Here is a 21,969-nt window from a genome sequence, read left to right on the forward strand (position 1 = left end):
AGACTTGGAAAACAGTGGCCCTCAGTGGCCACTGTATTGTTCTCGCATGAGGTGGAGCTCTGCCTGCTTGTCATCTGATAAGCTGGGCACTGAAATCTGCTGCTGTGTACGTGGGCTCTTGTGGTTTTCAAAGACCAACAGTTTTGTTCTCTCTGCTTTGACCCAGGCCTTTTCTGGGCAACTGGTATCTTCCACCCGTGTTTCTAACTCTGGTCCAGTGCTGTTTGACAGGCAAGACATATTTACAAGCAACCAAAGGCATAAAAAGAGTTCCTGGAACTGTTTTTGCACAGCACTGAAAACTGATAGCTTCTCCCCAAATATCCTAACTTGATAAAGGAAGGAGACTCTTGCTGCCTGCTAAGAATGGGACAACCTTAATAACCCCATGACTTCAGTGAGTTCTTGTGCCTTTTTCCTCTCGTTCTATAATGGGCATTTTGTCAGTTCCTAAATTACTTCTTAGTACTGTTGAGGGAGATAGAGCCTGGTATATTTGGAGAATGCCAGATATAATAAAAGTGAAGACAAACAGTATAACAAGTTAAAACTATGTTCCATTGTTGTGGAATATCTAAACGCACCCCCTCCCCCGCACTGACCATAGTATTACTGTTTTCAAAATAATATCATGCAAATACATTTGTTTAACCAGTTTGGGTGGTTAAAAACACTAAGTTCCAAGTACAAGCTTCTTTCCTGTAGATGTCTAGCGGCTTACTAAACCAACGCGTCAACCCAGAGGGTTTTGCCTCGCTCTGAAAGCACCCGGAGGACGCAGGAGCCCTGGGTTCCAGTTCTGGCTCCGACTAGCTTTGTGACTTACACTCGCTGCACCTCAGTTTCCTCTCTGTAAAATGGGGCAGGTATGCGGGCTGGATCTGGATATTCTCTTACTACCTGAGTCCAACCACAAAAGCCCCAGAAAGCCCGCTCGGGCGCCCACCTTTACGGGGAGGACGGGCGAGGGGAGGGGCTGCAGCGGGACCCCCACACTCGCCTCCGGTGGGGGACGGGGGAGGCGGGGGAGGCGGGGAAGCGGGCCCGGAACACCAGCAGTGGGCGGTGCCACTTCGCGTAGAGCCGCCTTCCTGCCCGCGCAGGACCAGGCGCGCCCGCCAAACGCTCCGGCCGCCCTCCGCTCCCGGCACTCTGGTTCCAGGGCCGCCCGGGGGGACGCGGTTGGCCGCGACACCGGAGGGGGGCGGGTCAGGAAGTGGGGGCGTGGCGGCCGGCAGCTGGTCTGGGGAGGCCGAGGGGTTCCGCAACACGGAGGGCGGGAGACTCTGGGCCGCGCGGGAGCCGGAGGGGCGCCCCGGCCTCCGCGGGGACGATGGCGGAGGAAGAAGGTGACCTCCCCGGGGTCCAGCGCGCCTACTGTCGCCCGAGGTCTCGGGAAAGAGGGGCGGGGACTCGAGGGCCCCGGAGGCCGGGGCTGCGGGCGGCCGCGGCGGTCCGGCGGGAAAGAGCGGGGCGGCGGGGGGAGGTGTGTGGAGAAATTCAGGAGGAGCGGAGTAAATAGCCCGAAGTTGTGTCGGCTCTAGTGGGAAGCAAAAGTGGAGCTTGAAGTTGGGAATCGTGTAGGAAGAGAGAAACCCGTGGGGGGGAGTGGTGGAGAGGGAGGGCTGTGAGCAGATGATTAATGGGGTGGGGGACATACTTTGGTTTAGAAGATGTAGGTTTAGGTACTGAGTGCATTTTCGAGAGGGATAGTTGTTTAACCAAATGCCCCTCAGTCTGAGTGCGCTCTTTAGAGGTCTGTGGATTCTGACGAGGAGCCGCAGGCCAAGGGGACAAAAAGAGGCAAGGGCTTGGGGTAGACGTGGTAAGGTGGATTGGGAGGGGATGAGCAAGCAGAAACTGAAGAAGGTCAAGTTCAGTTACAGGTTAGGGCGAGATGGCAAAGGGAGAAGGGATGCAAGTGGTTTTGGGGGGATCCGGAAGCCAGGAGTGCTTTCAGGTGAAAGTGGGTGGGCTGGAGAAAGCTTTTCATGCCCCTTCAGGGCCAATGCCAAGAAAATTAATTCATAGAAATCGATAGGTATGAGGGAAAAATGGGGAGTTGGGAGGAACTTAGAGATGTTATAGGAAACATTCGTGTCATGATATCTTCATGATGGGCATGCTACTTTCAGGCATAGGTATAATGGTGTCTCTTGACTGAGCAGTTAGATTTTTCATCCTTTTGGAAAACATGACTTTTTACCTTACTGAGGGGGGTTGTGAATGTGATCTATTTAGATTGAAGCCTTACTGAACCAAGAGTGCAAGAAGGGAGTTTCAAGAATTCAGTGGAAAGCAATTAAAAAAAAAATTAATTGTAAGAATTGTTTGCTGCTCTGTGACTTGCTGCTCTGTCCCTGTGCTCCCTCTTGCTTCATATTTGCCTCCTCTTCCTTAAGTTTCCTGTGTTAAAACTGATCTAAATTTAAGACACTCTACCTAAAAACAGCTTCAAAACCAAAACTCTTTGTAGTTGATAAGGAAGAATGTAATTCTGTTTGTTGCCTTGGTTTTATCTTTGGTTGCAGTATATGTAATACATTTTTTGATATCTTTTCCTTTTCTGACTAACTGCAAATCTCTAGGGGTAGGTTGATGAGATAGCTTGTATGTTTCCATGAGCACTTAAGTTAAAGCATAAAAAAATTAATACCGCAGTAAGTCTTTAATATTATATATCATGCAAATGAGAAATTGTTTTAAGAGGTTATAGTTACACCTAACCAAATAGGTATGATGTAGAACCAGTTATGGTTTCACAAACCATACAAGTTTGTGAAATTTAATTCTGTGATATAAAATGAAAAATGATTTTTGTTTGTAGAATTATAGATAATCCAAAGCAATGAAATACATCTTGGAACAATTAATGGATTGAAATTTTGTTAAAGTTTATTCAACAAATTTTTTAATTCCATAAATATTCAGCTGTCTAATGTGTTAGGTACTGGGATATAATAGTCAACAATGAGTGAGTAATTCTCATTTATTGTAATCTAGTAATGATATTTATAGTAAACATGTCTATGTCCTAGGCATTATTCTGAGTACTTTCCATTTATTAGGCACTCTATACTTTTTTTCAAAATGCATGTTATTTGTATTCACTGCATTAAAATTAGACTAAATAGTCTATTTTACTTGTATCCAGATGTTCTCTGTATCGCTTTTTACTTATCATTCATGTTCACTTGGATCCTCTTCATTGTCCCACTTTTCTCTAAGTAAATACTCTTTGGGAAATCTCATCTTCTCTTGATGCTGTAGAGGGTCATGGTATTTATATTTATGTTTCCTGGAAGATATGTTAGAGCAAAGGAAGAAGTGATAGCCTTGAGCAGAACAGTGTTCACAATTCACTTGGAAGTTGCTATGTATAGTCTAGATGGGCATTTGCAAGCCTGTTTGTAGCCCTGTTAACTATCTTATGTGAAGATCACTGGGCCAGAGACTGAAATAGCAGGTTATTTTTGTGGCTATGTTATCATTTTTATTTATTTGACTTCTTCTTTTATTCCTTATTTTTTGATATGGACAGGTTCTTTTTTTTTTCTTCCTTTATTTTGGCTGTTGGGTCTTAATTGCGGCACGTGGGGTCTTCGTTGAGGCATGCGGGATTTTTCTTTGTAGTGTGCGGGCTTTTCTCTAGTTGTGGCGTGTGGGTTTTCTCTCTCTAGTTGTCACACGGGCTCCAGGGTGCGTGGGCTCAGTAGTTGTGGCGCACGGGTTTAGTTGCCCCGTGGCATGTGGGATCCTAGTTTCCCGATCAGGGATGGAACCTGCTTCCCCTGCGTTGGAAGGCAGATTCTTTACCACTGTACTACCAGGGAAGTCCCTCTTTTTTTTTTTTTTTTTTAATTGAAATATAGTTGATTTACTACTTTGACTTTTTCTTTACAATGCTAAAAGTATAAGATAGTGAAAAGGAAACCTGGATTCTATCCCAGAGCTTTCCTATCAGGATTAATAATCTAGTTTGTCCACTGCTTTGGCCTTTGTTACTTATCCACCTAAAGATTCTGGGCTTTGTTTATCAATTATGAAGTTAAAAGATCAATATAAAGGAAATGAGGTAAAGTTTGCATCCAGTCAGTTTTGATTTATGGTCACAGGCAAAAAATTTAGGGACAAGATTGAAGAGATTGGTTAAAAAGGTTACTGTATTTCCCAAGTAGTACTTTTTGCTCCCACAATTTAATGCCACTGACATTGCCATGTCTTAAAATCAATGCACATATTTAACATGGTAGTGCCATTTATCCCCTTGAAAAACTTATCAAATAGTATCTTAAAATATATGGCTTCTTAGAATCAAGAAAATGTAGTATTGGAATTCCCTGGCAGTCCAGTGGTTAGGACTCTGCGCTTTCACTTTGGAGGGCCCGGGTTCAATCCCTGGTCAGGGAACTAAGATCCCACAAGCAGTGTGGCATGGCCAAAAAAATAATAATAAAGAAAATACAGTATTATAGATCCTTTACAGATTATTTATTTGTATGATAAACATTGCTAATACAGATTCCTGAGAGATGACTAAGATTTATATACTTCATAAATAACTTGGGGTTCTGTGCAAAATTTTTGTTAAATTCCCTGGTGGTCCAATGGTTAAGGCTCCATGCTTCCCCTGTAGGGGGCACAGGTTCCATCCCTGGTCAGGGGACTAAGATCCTGCATGCTGCGCACTGTGGCCAAAAACAAAAACAAAAACAAAACAAAACAAAAAAACCATTTATGTGCACAGAGAACACTTTGTTAAAATCCTTGTAAAGTGATTAGTTTTATAGAGACATTTTTTTAAAAAGAAAAATGATAGCTTTTTGTAAAGAACACTTTTTTATGTGACTATCCCCTTCCTTCCCAAATTATCTTTATCTTAAATGTGTGCTTTTAGACTGTCTAATAAAAAAAGCCCTATCTAACCCATTGGTCACATAATTTGTTAACTTCCTCAATAGATTTGTTAACTTGATTTCTGAAATCACCCAGTTAAATTTTTTTTTTAATCCAGTACTCTTAATGTGTTTAATCATGCAAGTGTATCTACTAAGTATATGTCTTGTGGTTATATTTTTTCCATGTATTCTTTTTTAATAAAATTTAAAATAATAACTTGCATTTGAAGACTTCATTTGGCTTTACATAAATTTTCATTCTTGTTGAATGCTTCTTACTTTTGCTTTAACCCACAGCGGAGGAAAATTAAAAGGAAATCATGAAGAAGGAATATAATAATATTTATTAGTTGTCCCATATTTTGTATGCAAAAATACTCAATATCCATGGTATGGCTTTTCTAATAATGTCATTTTCTAATGTATTCACTGACTTTACTACTTAACATGATTATAAAATAAATGATAAATAGTATAAAAATGGTTAAAAATTAACTAGTCAGACAGAATCCACTAAATATACAGTATTATTTCCCTCAGTGTGTCAGTGTTTAAGGATATTTTAGCAAACATGTGAATTTGCTTTGAAGCTACTTTAAAATCCATTTTACTCATTTTCCACAGTAAAGTTAGAGAATCAGCCATCTGACCATCAGCAACAGTAGCTGATTCATTTCTCCTTTTTTAACTCCTCTTTTTAGGCTGATTTTTCCTAGCCTTAAGCCATTACTGAGAGAAAAGAAAAAACTCTTCTCTGCTTCTCTTAGAAGGAGATAAGTTCTTGTACCACCTGAAACCTTGACAGCCCATCATAGTATCTTACATCTGCATGACATAGTCTACCTCATAATTAACTCTAGGGAGGAAAAATAGCTAAGTTGAATATCGTAAATTCCTGTTTAATTTGGAATTTAGTTTACTGATTTGGAGGTACTTTCTGCATTACATTTTTTTAATCGGGTATAGAAAGAGTAGATACTCTAATTTTGGGAAAATTTCTGAGAGTTCCCCAAATATAGGGATTTTTATAGGTTCAGCCTATTTTCCAATACCTAAATCTCTAAGACTGTTGAATGATAATGATACCACAGCACTGAAATTCTCTAGAATCTTTAGGATTATTTTTAAAAATGAAGTATAGGACTTCCCTGGTGGCGCAGTCATTAAGAATCCGCCTGCCAATGCAGGGGACATGGGTTCGAGCCCTGGTCCGGGAAGATCCCACATGCTGCGGAGCAACTAAGCCTGTGAGCCACAACTGCTGAGCCTGCGCTCTAGAGCCCGCGAGCCACAACTACTGAGCCCATGTGCTACAACTACTGAAGCCCTCGTGCCTAGAGCCTGTGCTCTGCAACAAAAGAAGCCATCGCAATGAGAGTAGCCCCCGCTCACCGCAACTAGAGAAAACCCACGTGCAGCAGCAAAGACCCAATGCAGACAAAAATAAATAAGTAAATAAAATTTATTTTAAAAAAATGAAGTATAGTTTTATGATCAATGTATTTTATTTTATTTTTATTTAAAAAAAATTGTTAACTCATGAATGATGCATGTTATTCTCTCAGGTAACTAGAATAATAAGCTAATTTATTAAATAACACTTTGTTCTCCAGTCATTCTGGAAAAGAGTTTACTTATTTTGGGATATTTTAAAAATAGCATCATTTCAGGAGAAGAGCTCAGTTTATCAGTAGGACTCTGAAAGCACGAGTTGGAGGCAGAACTTATATTGTCTGTTTGTAGTAAAAGAAAGTTTTGCGGGGAGTGCTAAAATAATTATGAAGAAAGTTATCTTTGGTACAAATAGTTCTTCATGGGACTTTTGCCTAAGTATAATAAAAGTAAATCAGTTCGAGATATAGACAGAATAATTTGATACATACATTGCAATAACTTCTCAAATATTTTAAGGACCAACTATAGAACTGCGCCAAAGAAAAAAGCCAAAGTCTTCAGAAAATAAAGAATCTGCCAAAGAAGAGAAAATCAACAATACTGCAATTCCTGAAAGAGTTCCAAAACGTAAGTTAGATTTGGAGTTTTTGTGCTATTACAAAAATAGTTATGTTAAGTAATATATTTTACATTAATATTTCAAATGTATAAACATATTTTGTCTTAAGTATGTGGTGATATTGGTCGACTTTCATTAGGTTTTGCTGTAGAACAATTCCTAAGTCTCACTGGCTTACGAAAAACATTTATTTCTGATCAACATTACATGTTGCGGCTGTAGGTTGGCTGATGTAGCTTCATGTCATGAAGGCAGAATCCCTATTTGGGATGTATTTTTCTTGTGGCAGAGAAAAAGAGCAGGAAAACAGGCAGAGTCATGCAGTACCTCTTAAAGTTTCTGCTGAACTGGCACACTGTCACTTGTACTCACATTCTGTTGGCCCAACCAAGTCATATAATCAGTCTAGACAGTGGGATGGAGAAGTTTAGTCTTACTACAGGGAAGCATGGCAAGTCACATGGTAATAGGCAGGGATGAAAAATCTTTTTATAGGAAAGGACAAAATAGTTGGGAATAATAATAACAGTCTACCACATTCTGGCCTTTTGGTCATAAATATTTACTTGTCTCCCTCAGACAAAATATACTTGGTACCTCCCCGACCCCAAGGAGGACATTCAGTCTTATCCAGTCAGGGCATCAGTCTTGAAGCCCAAGGTCTTGTTATCTTCATCAGGGTCAGCTATGACTCATTCAATCCAGAGACCTATGAATTAAAAAGACAAGTTATCTGCTCTGTGTCAGGGGTCCCCAAGAACACCCCCATGTTTAGAGCTTAGAAGGAGTCACAGGTCTCAGAATTTAGTCATATTCACAGCTATAATTTATTACGGTGAACAGTACAAAACAAAATCAGCAAAGGGAAAGGGCCTATGGGCTGAAGACTGCAAGAAACTAGGCAGAAGCTTCCAAGTCACATAGGAAGACTAATGCATAATTCCTTCAGGATCAAATTGTGACATTTGTAGGTTTGTCTACCTGGGAAGCTTATTAGCAACTCTGCTCAGGGTTTTTACTGGTGGCTGGCCATGTAGCCTCTGCTTAATGAGTAGGAAAATTCTAGAGTCCCAGAAGGAAAGCAGTATGTATGAACCACACTGTTTGCACAAATAAGTTAGGCACAGTAAACTACTCAGTAGAAAATGGTAGGAACCCTTTTGAAATCCAGGGTCCCAGATGCCTGCCAAGAGCCTACCTTGTAAGCAGGCTTTTCTTAGCAAAGCACATGCTCCCTCTCCCATTATACACTTTTGGATGGGGATAGGATATCAAAATAAATGCTTCCATTCAGAAAGAGGAAGAGCGAGAGACACATTAACCACTGGTCCATAGCAATTTTGAAATCCTACTAGGTAAATATGAGGTCTTCCTCCTCTGGGGTAGGGAATGTTTCTTGATTAGGCCCTAGTTGTTTTCCTTGGAAGTAGTTTCCCAGTTCATTGTTCTTTGTCGTCCTTGGCTTCATCCTCTGGAGGTCCTTCCATTTCTGTTATCCTTCTGAAGCATATCTGAAAGTGGCTTTGGAGAATATGCCATCCTTAGGAGCTGAACATCTTTCATAAATAGATTCTTTCCTATAGGGAGTTCAGGGGCCATTTATATAAATTTGCTCACATAAGATAAAGGCAGTGAGTCACCTACAGATCTAGTTCAAAGGTTAGCAGCAAGAAAACTTTTTGGGAGCTGGAAAATAATAATCCATCTGTGCATGACAAAACATTTTATAAAACTGTTTCCTGTGAATAGCTGCAATTTTAATACTAATTTTTAAATTATTTTAAGTAACAAGATCACAAACAGAATACTACTAGAGTACCTTGATTATCAGCGGCTTTTTTTTTTTTGACATTTTTATTTTAGACTGCAAAAAACAAAAACGAGCAAACAAACAAATAGCAAAAAACTTGAAATAAGCTTGTCAAATGATGTAAATTCATCCTTTCCAGGGAAGCAGAAGGTAGACCAGTGCAGGTTATCCTCAAGGCCACATACATCCTGCTTCACTGCTGCTTGCACTCTGCTGGGTTTTGATCCTTCTTTGGGTCATAGTCTGGATTATTTTCCTCATCTCCTTCTTCTTCCCCTTCCTCATCTGCTTCTTCACCTTCTTCATCATAATCATCATCATCATCTTCAATAGCTTCTCCAATAAAGTATAACACTGATCTTGGGATTATACGCTCACGTAAAAAGTGACCAATTTCAAAGTCCACAGCAAGGATAGCTTCAGCATCATCATCCAGATCTCCACTCTCAGGAACTTCAGGAGGGGCAAAAAAATTAAAGAAAGAGTCATTAGAAATTTTTTTGGTCACAGTACGAACTGTCCCACATCCCTTGTGTTTCTGTTTCTTCTTAATGGTTTTCAAAGTGACATTCTTCCCTTTTTTCCAATCTATCTGGCACACTGTACAACCCATAATTTCTGGTCCATCAAAAGAAAAAGGATCAGAATCATCTGGTTCTGACCTCATCCTATATGTCTTTGTCAACCCTTCATTTGTCAAATATTCATTGGGTTCAAAGTGAAATTCTAAGACAAAACTCATAGGCTGACCAGCATCTGAGAACTTCACTTTAATATCTTTCAAGTGCTTCAGAATAGGTTCATCACGTTCCTGAACCATATCACTGAGCAAGTCAACATTCTTAAACATGGTCAGCCAAAATTCAGGAATTCCCTTGGGGTCTTCTTTTTCTTCATCCATTTTGTCATCTACAATCTTGGCCTTTTATTTTAGCTCCTCCGAAATTTTATCTTCCTCATCTGGTTTCCATTCACATTCTTCTTCTATAGGTTCATAAATGGCATTAATGATCTCAAATCGCTTATCAAATAGAGGCTGATAGAGCACAGCATACTTTCTTTCAAGATCATGAACCTCCTCATAGAACTTGGCTTCTATCTGTGCACATTTAACTTGAAGGTTTTTGAGAGCCATTCACACATCTTTTAACTACCCTAGACAAGTTGTCGATGTCTGCCATGTTGTATGAATGCCAAATATCAGTGGCTAGCGGGGGGAGCCAGGCGGCCAGAGCTGCGCAGGCAGTGACTCAGGGCGGCGGTGGGAGGAGCAGAAGCTATCAGCTACTTTTGATTACAGGAAAGAGATACGTTAGAACAGAATTGGCCCATTTGCAATCAGGAATGAAGAGGAAAATAGGAATCCAAAATTTCTGGGGCTTGTAGTGTTGAAATTAGTATTGTTTGTCTTTTCAACTAGCAAAAAATATTCAATAAAATTGAGAAATACTTTAAGTAACAAAGGCTGATTAAGACGAATCCTTAGGGCAACACTCAAATCAAGGGCATGACTGTCACATAGTTTGTTAAAATGTATGAATGGATTAAAGTAGCTCCTAGTAACTCCTTTCAGTTGAATAAAGCACTCAGGGAAAAAGAACAAAGGGTGTGGCTTTTGTGACAAATAAACAAAGCTTCATAAGCTCAAAATACTTGTAGTTAAATCTTTGAGAGAGGCATATGTAGAGGAAGAATTGTGGGTATAGTTATTGGAGTATGGAGTTGACTGGAATCAAGTAGGTAAAAAGCCAACAAAATTGTTATTTTCTTTGCAAAAATGAATGATTTAATTTTTAAAAATTAAGATATAACTAACATATCATAAAATGCACAGAATCAGGGCTTCCCTGGTGGCGCAGTGGTTAAGAATCAGCCTGCCAGTGCAGGGGACACGGGTTCAAGCCCTGGTCCGGGAAGATCCCACATGCCATGGAGCAGCCAAGCCCGTGCGCCACAACTACTGAGCCTGTGCTCTAGAGCCCATGAGCCACAACTACTGAGCGCATGTGCCACAGCTACTGAACCCTGCACGCCTAGAGCCTGTGCTCCACAACAAGAGAAGCCACCGCAATGAGAAGCCTGTGCACCGCAACTAAGAGTAGCCCCTGCTCGCCACAACTAGAGAAAGCTTGTGTGCAGCAACGAATTCTGTGTGGCAGGCGAATTCTTAACCACTGCGCCACCAGGGAAGTCCCAGGTATCTTTCTTGAGAAGGAGTGAGTGTGTTTTGCCTTTGGGAGGGAAGTAGACATTTGTGACTAATGGGGCAAACCCTGGTGGATCCTTCTATTGTTCCCAAATGTTTTCTCCCTGCCCTGAAAGTGGATTATACATTCCTTCCCATTACCATGTGATTTGGATTGCCTCTCTGAAGTGGAGTATACTTCCCTACCCCATTGTCAGGTTTATCCATGTGACTTTCCTGGGCCAATGGAATGTGAGTGGAAGTAGCAGTGTACTAGTTCTGACCAGAAATTGTAAGAGGCATTGTATGTTTTTGCCTGTTCTCCTGCTCTTTTCCTCTGTAATGAGAACAGCATGTCCCAAATAGGGACTGATTCCATTCTGGAATTCTGAAGATACAAGAAGAGCCACAGCTAATCTAAAGTCTGGAATTGAGTGGAGAGTGACTGCTGACCCCAAACCCACAGTAACATGAATGAGAATTAAATATTTGTTCTGTAAGCCACTGGTAATATAGGGGTCACTTTTTTACTACAGCAAAGCTGACTAATAGAGTGATCATTTAAAACGTTTTGGAAAATACAGTATAAGAAAGGTATTTAAACAATTTAGAGATAGCTCCTATAAAACAGTATTTTCCCCTGGTTACAAAAATATATTTTTAGGGTAGAAAATGTGAAAATAGAGATAAATATAATGAAAATATATGCATAATTCCAGTGGATAATAACTATTCTTAAAATTTTGGCAACTACTGCTTATATTTTTTTCAATGTATTTATACTTTTTTCTTTTCTTTTTTTCACTTTTTGTGAAATTGAGTCCTACAATTTTTTTTTTTTCTTTTGGCCGCGTGGCTTGCCGGATCTCAGTTCCCTGACCAGGGATTGAACCCTGGTTGGGCCACGGCAGTGAAAGCCTGGAATCCTAACCACTAGGCCACCAGGGAATGCCCATGATAACTTTTTTTTAATAAATTTACTTATTATTTATTTATTTATTTTTTGGCTGCATTGGATCTTTGTTGCTACATGCAGGCTTTCTCTAGTTGGCGGTGAGCGGGGGCTACTCTTCGTTGTGGTGCATGGGCTTCTCATTGTGGTGGCTTCTCTTGTTGAGGAGCACGGGCTCTAGGTGTGCGGGCTTTAGTAGTTGCGGCACACAGGCTCAGTAGTCGTGGCATGCGGGCTTAGTTGCTCCGCAGCATGTGGGATCTTCCGAGACCAGGGATCGAACCTGTGTCCCCTGCATTAGCAGATGGGTTCTTAACCACTGTGCTACCAGGGAAGTCCCCCGTGATAATTTTTTAATAAATAATTTTCAGGGCCCAGAGCTCTGTATTTTCTCTAAAATATATACACTTATACCAAACACTGATAGCTTGATTCCAGCTTTGACGCTTTACAAAATCTTTCAAAAACAAAATAGCACTAAGGTAAGGCATTTATATATAAGATTTGGTTGAATATATTTTTTGTAATAGCCTTTGATAATTAGGATTAATTTGTCATTGTCCAAGACTTAATTAAAAAAAAAACAGGAAAAGATATATATTTAGGAACTTTGTAGCACTTTTACCAAATTGCCATGGTAGGTAAGTTTTTTTATTAGTCTGTTTATAGTTTACATTGTGTCAACATTGCTTTAATTAACTGTCATATATTTTTGCAAGTATGCTTCTGTAGCCCAATTATAATACCTATTGATAGTATTTACTGATCTCTTACTATGTGCCAGGCCAAATACTTTACACATACTATTGGAAGCAGTGATTTTATTTAATTAATTTATTTATTTATTTATTTAACATCTTTATTGGAGTATAATTACTTTACAATGTTGTGTTAGTTTCTGCTATATAACAAAGTGGATCAGCTGTATGTACACATATATCCCCATATCCCCTCCCTCTTGCATCTCCCTCCCACTCTCCCTATCCCACCCCTCTAGGTGGTCACCAAGCACTGAGCTGATCTCCCTGTGCTATGCAGCTGCTTCCCATTAGCTATCTATTTTACATTTGGTAGTGTATATATGTCCATGCCACACTCTCACTTTGTCCCAGCTTACCATTCCCCCTCCCCATGTCCTCAAGTCCATTCTCTATGTCTGCATCTTTATTCCTGTCCTGCCCCTGGGTTCTTCAGAACCATTTTTTGTTTTTAGTTTCCATATATATGTGTTAGCATACAGTATTTGTTTTTCTCTTTCTGACTTACTTTACTCTGTATGACAGACTCCAGGTCCATCCACCTCACTACAAATAACTCAATTTCATTTCTTTTTATGGCTGAGTAATATTCCACTGTATATATGTGCCACATCTTCTTTATCCATTCATCTGTCAGTGGACACTTAGGTTGCTTCCATGTCCTGGCTATTGTAAATGGAGCTGCAATGAACATTTTGGTACATGTCTCTTTTGAATTATGGTTTTCTCAGGGTATATGCCCAGTAGTGGGATTGCTGGGTCATACGGTAGTTCTATTTTTAGTTTTTTAAGGAACCTCCGTACTGTTTTCCATAGTGATTGTATCAATTTACATTCCCACCAGCAGTGCAAGAGGAATCCCTTTTCTCCACATCCTCTCCAGTGTTTACTGTTTGCAGATTTTTTGATGATGGCCATTCTGACCCGTGTGAGGTGATACCTCATTGTAGTTTTGATTTTCATTTCTCTAATGATTAGTGATGTTGAGCATCCTTTAATGTGTTTGTTGGCAATCTGTATATCTTCTTTGGAGAAATGTTCTGTTTAGGTCTTCTGCCCATTTTTGGATTAGGTTGTTTGTTTTTTTGATATTGAGCTGCATGAGCTGCTTGTATATTTTGGAGATTAATCCTTTGTCAGTTGGAAAGCAGTAATTTTAAAGCAATTGTGTCATGCTGATTTTTTTTTTAATTTGTATTTTGTTTATTTATTTATTTTTATTTTTTGGCTGCACCGCAAGCCTTGTGGGATCTTAGTTCCCTGACCAGGGATTGAATCCGCGCCCTTGGCAGTGAAAGCGCAGAGTCCTAACCACTGGACCTCCAGGGAATTCCCTGATTCTAATGTTTGATTTATTGGGTAGTGTCTTTCAAGCACTTTGAATATAATTCTTATTAATTTAGTGATATCTAGCTAGTTATTCTATTTCATGTCTCTAGTATGCTATACAAATTAATATTTATTAAATAATGTTTTGAAAATAGCTAAGATTTTAGTTTAGCCAAGTTAATAAGTCAACAAGTTTGTTTTTACAAACCTCTCAGTCATTTAATAATGTAACACTGGGCTTTGGGCCTTCAGGCCTGGGCTTAATTTACTGAATCTTTTTTTTCCCCTATAGTTTTATTGAGATATAATTGACATACAGCACTGTATAAGCATAATGATTTGACTTGCATACATCATGAAATGATTATCACAAAAGTTTAGTGAACACCTCGTATAGATACAAAATTAAAGAAATAGAAAAAAAATTTTTTCCTTGTGATGAGAACTCTTAAGATTTTACTTTCTTAACAATTTTCATATGTAACATACAGCAGTATTAATTATATTTATCATATTGTACATTACATCCCTAGTACTTATTTATCTTACAGCTGGAAGTTTGTAATTTTGACTGCCTTCATTCAGTTCCCTCTCCCCCATCTCTCACCTCTGGTAACCACAGTCTGATCTTTTTCTCTATGAGTTTGTTTGTTTTTGAAGTATAATTGACCTACAATACTGTGTTAGTTCCTGTTACACAACATAGTGATTTGCTATTTCTGTAGATTTCAAAATGATCACCACCGTAAGTCAGGTTGTCATCTGTCACTATAATTATTGACTATATTCCCCACACTGTACATTTCATACCTGTTATTCATTTATTTTGCAACTGGAAGTTTGTACCTCTTAATCTCCCTCACCTATTTCTCTCCTCCCCCACCTCTCTGCGCTTTGGCAACCACCTGTTTGTTCTCTGTATCTATGACACTGTTTCTGTTTTGTTATGTTTGTTCATTTGTTTTGTTTTTTAGATTCCACATATAAGTGAAATCATATAGTATTTGCTATTATTATACTGAATTATAGTTAATAGCTATAGCAGGACTAAATCATCCTGTGTGTAGAAAATTCAAATGTGTTTTATGTTTTCGTCAAAAAGTATTTACATAGGAGCTTCCCTGGGGGTGCAGTGGTTGAGAATCTGCCTGCCAATGCAGGGGACAAGGGTTCAAGCCCTGGTCCGTGAAGATCCCACATGCCGCGGAGCAGGTAAGCCCGTGTGCAACAACTACTGAGCCTGCGCTCTAGTAGAGCCCATGTGCCACAACTACTGAAGCCCACGCGCCTAGAGCCCATGCTCCGCAGCAAGAGAAGCCACTGCAATGAGAAGCCCGCGCACTGCAACGAAGAGTAGCCCCCGCTCGCCGCAACGAAGACCCAACACGGCCAATAAATAAATAAATAAATAAATAATGTTTTTTAAAAAATGTATTTACATATATATAATGTGAATACTTTGTATATGATGTTGTATATGATGTTTTAAATACGTAATCATCAAAAGTCATTGAATTGTACAATTTAAAGAGCTGTATGTAATTTATAGGATGTAAATTATTCCTCAATAAAAAAATTTCTTGATAAGGAAAGAAATAACAATAGTAATTCTGAATGAACCTTTTTTTTTCTCTAGATATTTGGTAGTACGTTCCTTTTATTCCTTTTTTAAATTAGTAGACTTTAATTTTAAATTTATAGAAGAATTGAGCAGACGGTATAGTACAGAGTTCCCATTTTACATGCCCCCCCGAATTTTCCCTATTATTAACATTTTATATTAGTATGGTACATTTGTTACAATTAATGAACTTATATTGATACATTATTTTTAACTAAAGTCCATACTTTATTCATATTTCCTTAGTGTTTATCTAATGTCCTTTTCTGTTCCAGGATCACATCCAGGATACCACATTACATATAGTTATCATGTCTCCTTAGACTTCTCTTGGCTGTGACAGTTCTCAGACTTTCCTTGTTTTTGATGACCTTGACAGTTTTGAGGAGTACTGGTCGAGTATATTGTAGGATGGCCCTCCCTTGGAATTTGCCTGCTGTTTTTCTAATGATTAGACTGGGATTATGGGTTTTGGGGAAGAAGACCACAGAGTTAGAATGCCATTTTTGTCACATCATATCAAGGATACATACAACCTTTGATTACTTTTTCTTTTTAATAGAAGTCCATAAATATAAATATCCACAACTGATCACTTTTAATATGCTTTTTCAGATATATTATTTCAGCGCTTTGCAAAGATATTCATTGGCAGTCTTGCAGCAGTTACTAGTGGTATGATGTATGCTCTCTATTTATCAGCATACCATGAACGGAAATTCTGGTTTTCCAACAGGCAGGTAAGAAGAAAGAATTTTGAACATATGAACGTTTGTTTTAATATTTAATGTTAATTTAAATGTGTTTTCCAGGGAGCCAAAACATATGCATGATAAGTGTGACAAGTGCTTTCTTAATGTTACAGCTGTAAGCCAGTAGGAACAAAATGGTATAGAAGCTGTTTTGAGTCACAGTATCAACCTTGAAAAATTTAATAGAATGTATTTCAAGGTGGTAGAACAGAAATTATGAGGGGGCTTTCCTTCATGCAATTGATTTATCAGGACTTTTGATGACAGTGAAATGTTATGAAGTTTAGTCAGCTTTTTAGTAGTTTTGGTAGTTTACATTTAAGAAACAGTCTGTGGAAGTTTCAGCAACAAAATATTTTAATTTTTAGATTAGAATGTTTTGAGGTGCTGAAAATGATTAGCAGACATAACAGTATTTATTAAAATGTTGCCTCATATTAGTATGTTTAATGTTTGGTTTTAAATCATGTGTTAATCACGGACTCTTTACTCACTGTAGTTATATTCATAATTCATTTGGCCTTTGAATAAGTTTGTTTTCAGACTTACCTTCACAATCAGGTATACCTGTAATATGCATTGGCAAAGTTCGTGGTGTTACCACTTGACTCTAAAGTTTTTTTGTTTTTGTTTTAGCCCAAACTCTTTTTTGTTGTTGTTCTTATTTTTGAGTGAGTAGTCAAGCTGACTAAATGTTTTTAAGCCATTGATTTACCTAACACCACCAAAACATTTAACTGAATAATTACTTACCTGTATTGATTTGACCAAGGCTTTTGTATATCCTGTTTCCTTGAAAATGTTATGAAGATTAAGTATTAGTTGTTCTCAACACTGGATGTACAATAGAAAAATCTGGGATGATTTAAAAAATAACTTCCCTCACAGATTCTTAGGTGGGGTGGGGGGAGTGTCTGGGGTCAATATTGCATGAAATCTTTCCATGTGATTCTGTTATGTAGGCAGAGTTGAGAACAATAAGGTTTGAAAATCTAGAAGACATCCATGAAGAGCATTGTGATGAGCCAGGAGCATTGGCATCATCTGGGAGCTTTTTCAGAATTGCAGATTCTCAGGCCACACTTTAGAATAAGGATCTATGTTTGAATAAGATCTCTAGAAGTTTTAAATGCACATTAACTTTGAGAAGCACTGATTAAGAGTTTACATCTTTGAAATTTTAGAAAGAAAAATCAGTACCCATTCATAAAAAATAATTTTGAGGGGCTTCCCTGGTGGCGCAGTGGCTGAGAATCTGCCTGCTAATGCGGGGGACACGGGTTCGAGCCCTGGTCTGGGAGGATCCCACATGCCGCGGAGCAACTAAGCCCGTGCGCCACAACTACTGAGCCTGCGCGTCTGGAGCCTGTGCTCCGCAACAAGAGAGGCCGGGGTAGTGAGAGGCCCGCGCACCGCGATGAAGAGTGGCCCCCGCTCGCCGCAACTGGAGGAAGCCCTCGCACAGAAACGAAGACCCAACACAGCCAAAAATAAATAAATAAATAAATAAAAATTAAAAAAATAATAATAATAATAATTTTGAGGAAATTTATTTAGACTAATAATCTCTAAATGAGAAAAAAACAAGGGGTTCACTGGTCAAATAGATCTAGGAAAGACTTTATAGAGATTCTCAGTGCATAATGAATACTGAAACTCTGAAAAGTCTTGCAATGAAAAAACTCATTTAACTTTCTCTAATCCAGCCTTGACATAGCTTATTTAACTCTTTTTAGGTAACACCCATTAATACCTTAGGAAGTTCTGTTGATCAAACTTTGGGGAAACTGCTCTGATATCTTTTGTATTAATTGATAAAGTTATGCATGAAAATAAACATGTTTCATTTTAAAAGATTATAGATTTATGAAAGCTTGATTCATCATGAAAAGCACAGGTTTCAATGTTTTTGACTACCTATATTCTTGGTTCTGTACAGCCTAATTTTAGGAATTTTAAGATTTACTTACATTTCTGGGAGTTCATTTGAAAAGAACTGGTTAGTTATCTGCTGCTCTTGAAAAGCCCTAATTAAGGGCTTGCTATTCTGGATACCTAGGGAAGTGGCATAGCAATAGAAAAATAATACTTTCTTTTTAAACTTATATTTTTATTATGGACTTCTAACACCTCAACCATCATTTTTTATTTCCTGCTATACTATTCTTGTTCTCCTTATGGTACTACTTTGGGTTTTCCTTTCAGATTTTTCTTATATATAATAGGCAAATAACTTAACGAGTTACAATCTAGTTTAAACCTTAGGTATTTCGTTAAAGTGATTGCCAGATTATTGAAAAGTGTAATCTTATTAATATGGCCACTAGTGATTAAAGGAATATTCAAACATGTCTTTGAATAAAAGGATAAATAAATAGCATTAATTTGGAATATGAGGAGAGAAAAAGATTGCAGTTGAAATTTAAGACACTGGTATTGAAATAATCATTTCATTTTCTTTTAGGAGCTTGAACGGGAAATCACATTTCAGGGTGATAGTGCCATTTATTATTCTTATTATAAGGATATGTTAAAGGCACCTTCATTTGAAAGAGGTATGATAACTACATTTGTATATTTAGTAACAATATTTTCCTAAAATAAAACATTGTTCTTATATGTGGGAGCCCTTGAATGTGGAGATTTGTCTCAGAATGTAGGTATTGGTCTTTCTTGTAGTTAATTTAAAAATTGGAAAAATGAGGCACAGAGTATTATATTTTGAGATCCTTCTTGATAATAGTTTAAAGTATTTAATGACTTCTGAATAACATGTTCAATTCTTGTAAAAGCAGAATAAATAATCTGGAGAAAAATTTTTCTGGCTTTAGGTGTATACGAACTGACACACAATAACAAAACTGTATCTCTGAAGACTATAAATGCAGTGCAGCAAATGTCTCTATATCCAGAACTTATTGCCAGCGTTTTATATCAAGCAACTGGTAGCAATGTATGTGTCTCTTTTGACTTTAATATTTATTTTCTCACATATTTATGAATCCTCAAAATTATACATTGTCATCCTATTATCTCCTTGTCTCTCTCTCTTTTTTTTCCCCAATTAGGAGATTATTGAGCCAGTATATTTCTATATTGGCATTGTTTTTGGATTGCAAGGAATATATGTCACTGCTTTATTTGTTACAAGTTGGCTTATGAGTGGAACTTGGCTAGCAGGAATGCTAACTGTTGCATGGTTCATTATTAACAGGTAAGAAAGGTGTTTTTAATTAAGTTTTACAGTTTTTTGTGACTGTGGTAGAGTTCTAAAAATGGCTCCCCTCTCCAAACCTTCCATGCCCTGATTCCTGCCTGTGAATATGATGAGATTTCATTCCTGTGATTATGTTGTGTTGTACGGCAGCGGTCCCCAAACTTTTTGGCACCAGGGACAGGTTTCTTTGAAGACAGTTTTTCCACGAAGTGGGGTGGATGGGTCAGGCAGTAACGCGAGCGGCAGGTGAAGCATCGCTCGCTTGCCTGCCGCTCACCTCTTGCTGTGCAGCCCAGTTCCTAACAGGCCGTGGACCAGTACTGGTCCGTGGCCCGGAGTTGGGGACCCCAGTTATACGGCATAGTTGACCTTAAGGTAGGAAGGTTAGCTGGTGGGCCTGATCTAATCGTATGAGCCCTTAAAAGTGAGCAGCTTTCTGCAGCTGGTACAGAAGGGAAGTCAGAGATATTTGAAGCATGAGAAGGATTTGGTGCCTTGTTGCTGGATTGAAGTGAGGAGGAAATGAATTCTGCCAACAACCAGTGAGCTTGTAAAAACTCTACAAGCCCTGGATAAGAACTACAGCCCCAGTTGATGCTTAGATTTTAGCTTAAGGAGGCCCTGAACAGAGAATCCAGCCATACTGTGCTGGGTTTGTGAGTTAATGAATCTGTGTTATTTTAAGCTGCTACATTTGTGGTCATTCGTCATGCAACAGTTGAAAAATAATACACCCACCTCTATCTCTTTTTTCAACCATAGCAACATTGGCATACATGTTTTTCCTCATTTATTTAAAATTGATGACATAGCTTCATGAAAAGAAGGAAGAGGCATCAGATGTATCAGTTTTAAGTTAACCACTATATTAATCTATGACAGTGTGCTTTGAGTAATAAATCCATTCCTTTTGGTGATTAAAGGAGCCTCAGTTCTTTAATAGTGGGTACAAAGAGAGTAGGGGATGGGACTTCTTTGAACTGGAGAGCTAAAATTTTCTTGGCATTGGTCAGTGTCAAAAATTTATTTTTTGAATGATCCTTTTTTGGCTTTTGAAAGTGCTTCCTCTCCATAGCACTTTCCCCTCATAACACTTAACATGATTAAATTTTAGAAAATGAGACCCTTCTTCTGTTACACATTTTCTTTTGGCAACTGCCAAATGAAAAATATGGTACTTCAAAGACACTGAGTTTCAGATTTAGGGCTATATCTCTTACTGGGCTTTGTTTAGGGTCACATGCTGGCAACTGTTTGAAGTAAGCAATTTAAAAAATCTTCCTTAGAAGTTTTCAAGTATAGCTGTCCAGCTTTATGAGTTATCAGTATGTTTCTTCTTAACTCATAAAGGGAGTACAGGGATGAACCAAACTTTATTATTATAAAAGCAACATATGTACATCATAAAAAAATTGAAACCAGCAAAAATAAAATAATAACTTCACATTCCCACCACCTGGAAATCACTCAGCATTGTTTATATCTTGGTGCATATTCTTTTGGACCTTTTTCTATTGTGAATATGTGTGTGTATACATGTATGTATTTGTGGTATATGTATGTATATATATGTATATATTTTTTTAACCAAGATGAGATATATTGCACATACTATTTCATATGCTGCTTTCCTTATTTAGAAGCCTCTGCCTTTCTATTTCAATAACTTTTTTTTTTTTTTTAGACACAAAGAGCTTTTTAATTATTATTTATTTATTTATGGCTGTGTTGGGTCTTCGTTTCTGTGCGAGGGCTTTCTCCAGTTGCGGCAAGCGGGGGCCACTCTTCATCGTGGTGCGCGGGCCTCTCACTATCGCGGCCTCTCTTGTTGCGGAGCACAGGCTCCAGACACGCAGGCTCAGTAGTTGTGGCTCACGGGCCTAGTTGCTCCGCAGCATGTGAGATCTTCCCAGACGAGGGCTCGAACCCGTGTCCCCTGCATCGGCAGGCAGATTCTCAACCACTGCGCCACCAGGGAAGCCCTCAATAACTTTTTTATCTTTTCTAATACCCAGCCCATATTAGAATTTCCTGTGTTGACCCCAAAATATCCTCTATAGCTGGTTTATCCAAACCAGTATTTAATCCAGGACTACGTATTGCATCTGGTTGTTATGTTCCTTAACTCTCTTTAAATCTAACATAGTCCCTTTTTTAATGACAGTTGGCTTGTTGAAGGGACCAAGTCAGTCGTCCTACAGAATGTCCCAACTTCTGGATTTTTCCTGTTGCTTCCTTGTGGTGTTATTTAACTTTTCTCTGTCTTCTGTGTTTATGTAATCTGGAAGATACCTCTAAAGGCTTGATGGATTCAAGATAAGCAATTTTGGTTAGAATATATTGTCGATGATGTAGTTTTCATGTTCTGTGACTTTACAAGTTACAGGGTATTTAGTTGGCCTAACCCTAGTGAAGCTGAAATTGACTGCTGGT

The 21,969-nt window shown here is 38.5% G+C and overlaps 1 protein-coding gene and 1 pseudogene across 1 annotated transcript in view; one reads left to right on the forward strand and one right to left on the reverse strand.

Moving 5' to 3' along the window:
- Positions 1-1,231: 1,231 nt before the first annotated feature.
- Positions 1,232-21,969, forward strand: part of DPY19L4 (dpy-19 like 4) — a 57,642-nt gene continuing 36,904 nt past the window's right edge. Inside the window, exons 1-6 of the mRNA XM_068525649.1 lie at positions 1,232-1,349; positions 6,810-6,920; positions 16,183-16,307; positions 18,784-18,874; positions 19,151-19,272; positions 19,388-19,533. Of these exons, the coding sequence (XP_068381750.1) occupies positions 1,334-1,349; positions 6,810-6,920; positions 16,183-16,307; positions 18,784-18,874; positions 19,151-19,272; positions 19,388-19,533 (611 nt within the window). The 5' untranslated portion in view covers positions 1,232-1,333. The remainder of the gene's footprint in view (positions 1,350-6,809; positions 6,921-16,182; positions 16,308-18,783; positions 18,875-19,150; positions 19,273-19,387; positions 19,534-21,969) is intronic.
- LOC137751189 (nucleosome assembly protein 1-like 1 pseudogene) lies at positions 8,794-9,903 on the reverse strand (annotated as a pseudogene).

Source organism: Eschrichtius robustus, chromosome 17, assembly GCF_028021215.1.
Source record: "Eschrichtius robustus isolate mEscRob2 chromosome 17, mEscRob2.pri, whole genome shotgun sequence".
Taxonomy (NCBI): domain Eukaryota; kingdom Metazoa; phylum Chordata; class Mammalia; order Artiodactyla; family Eschrichtiidae; genus Eschrichtius; species Eschrichtius robustus.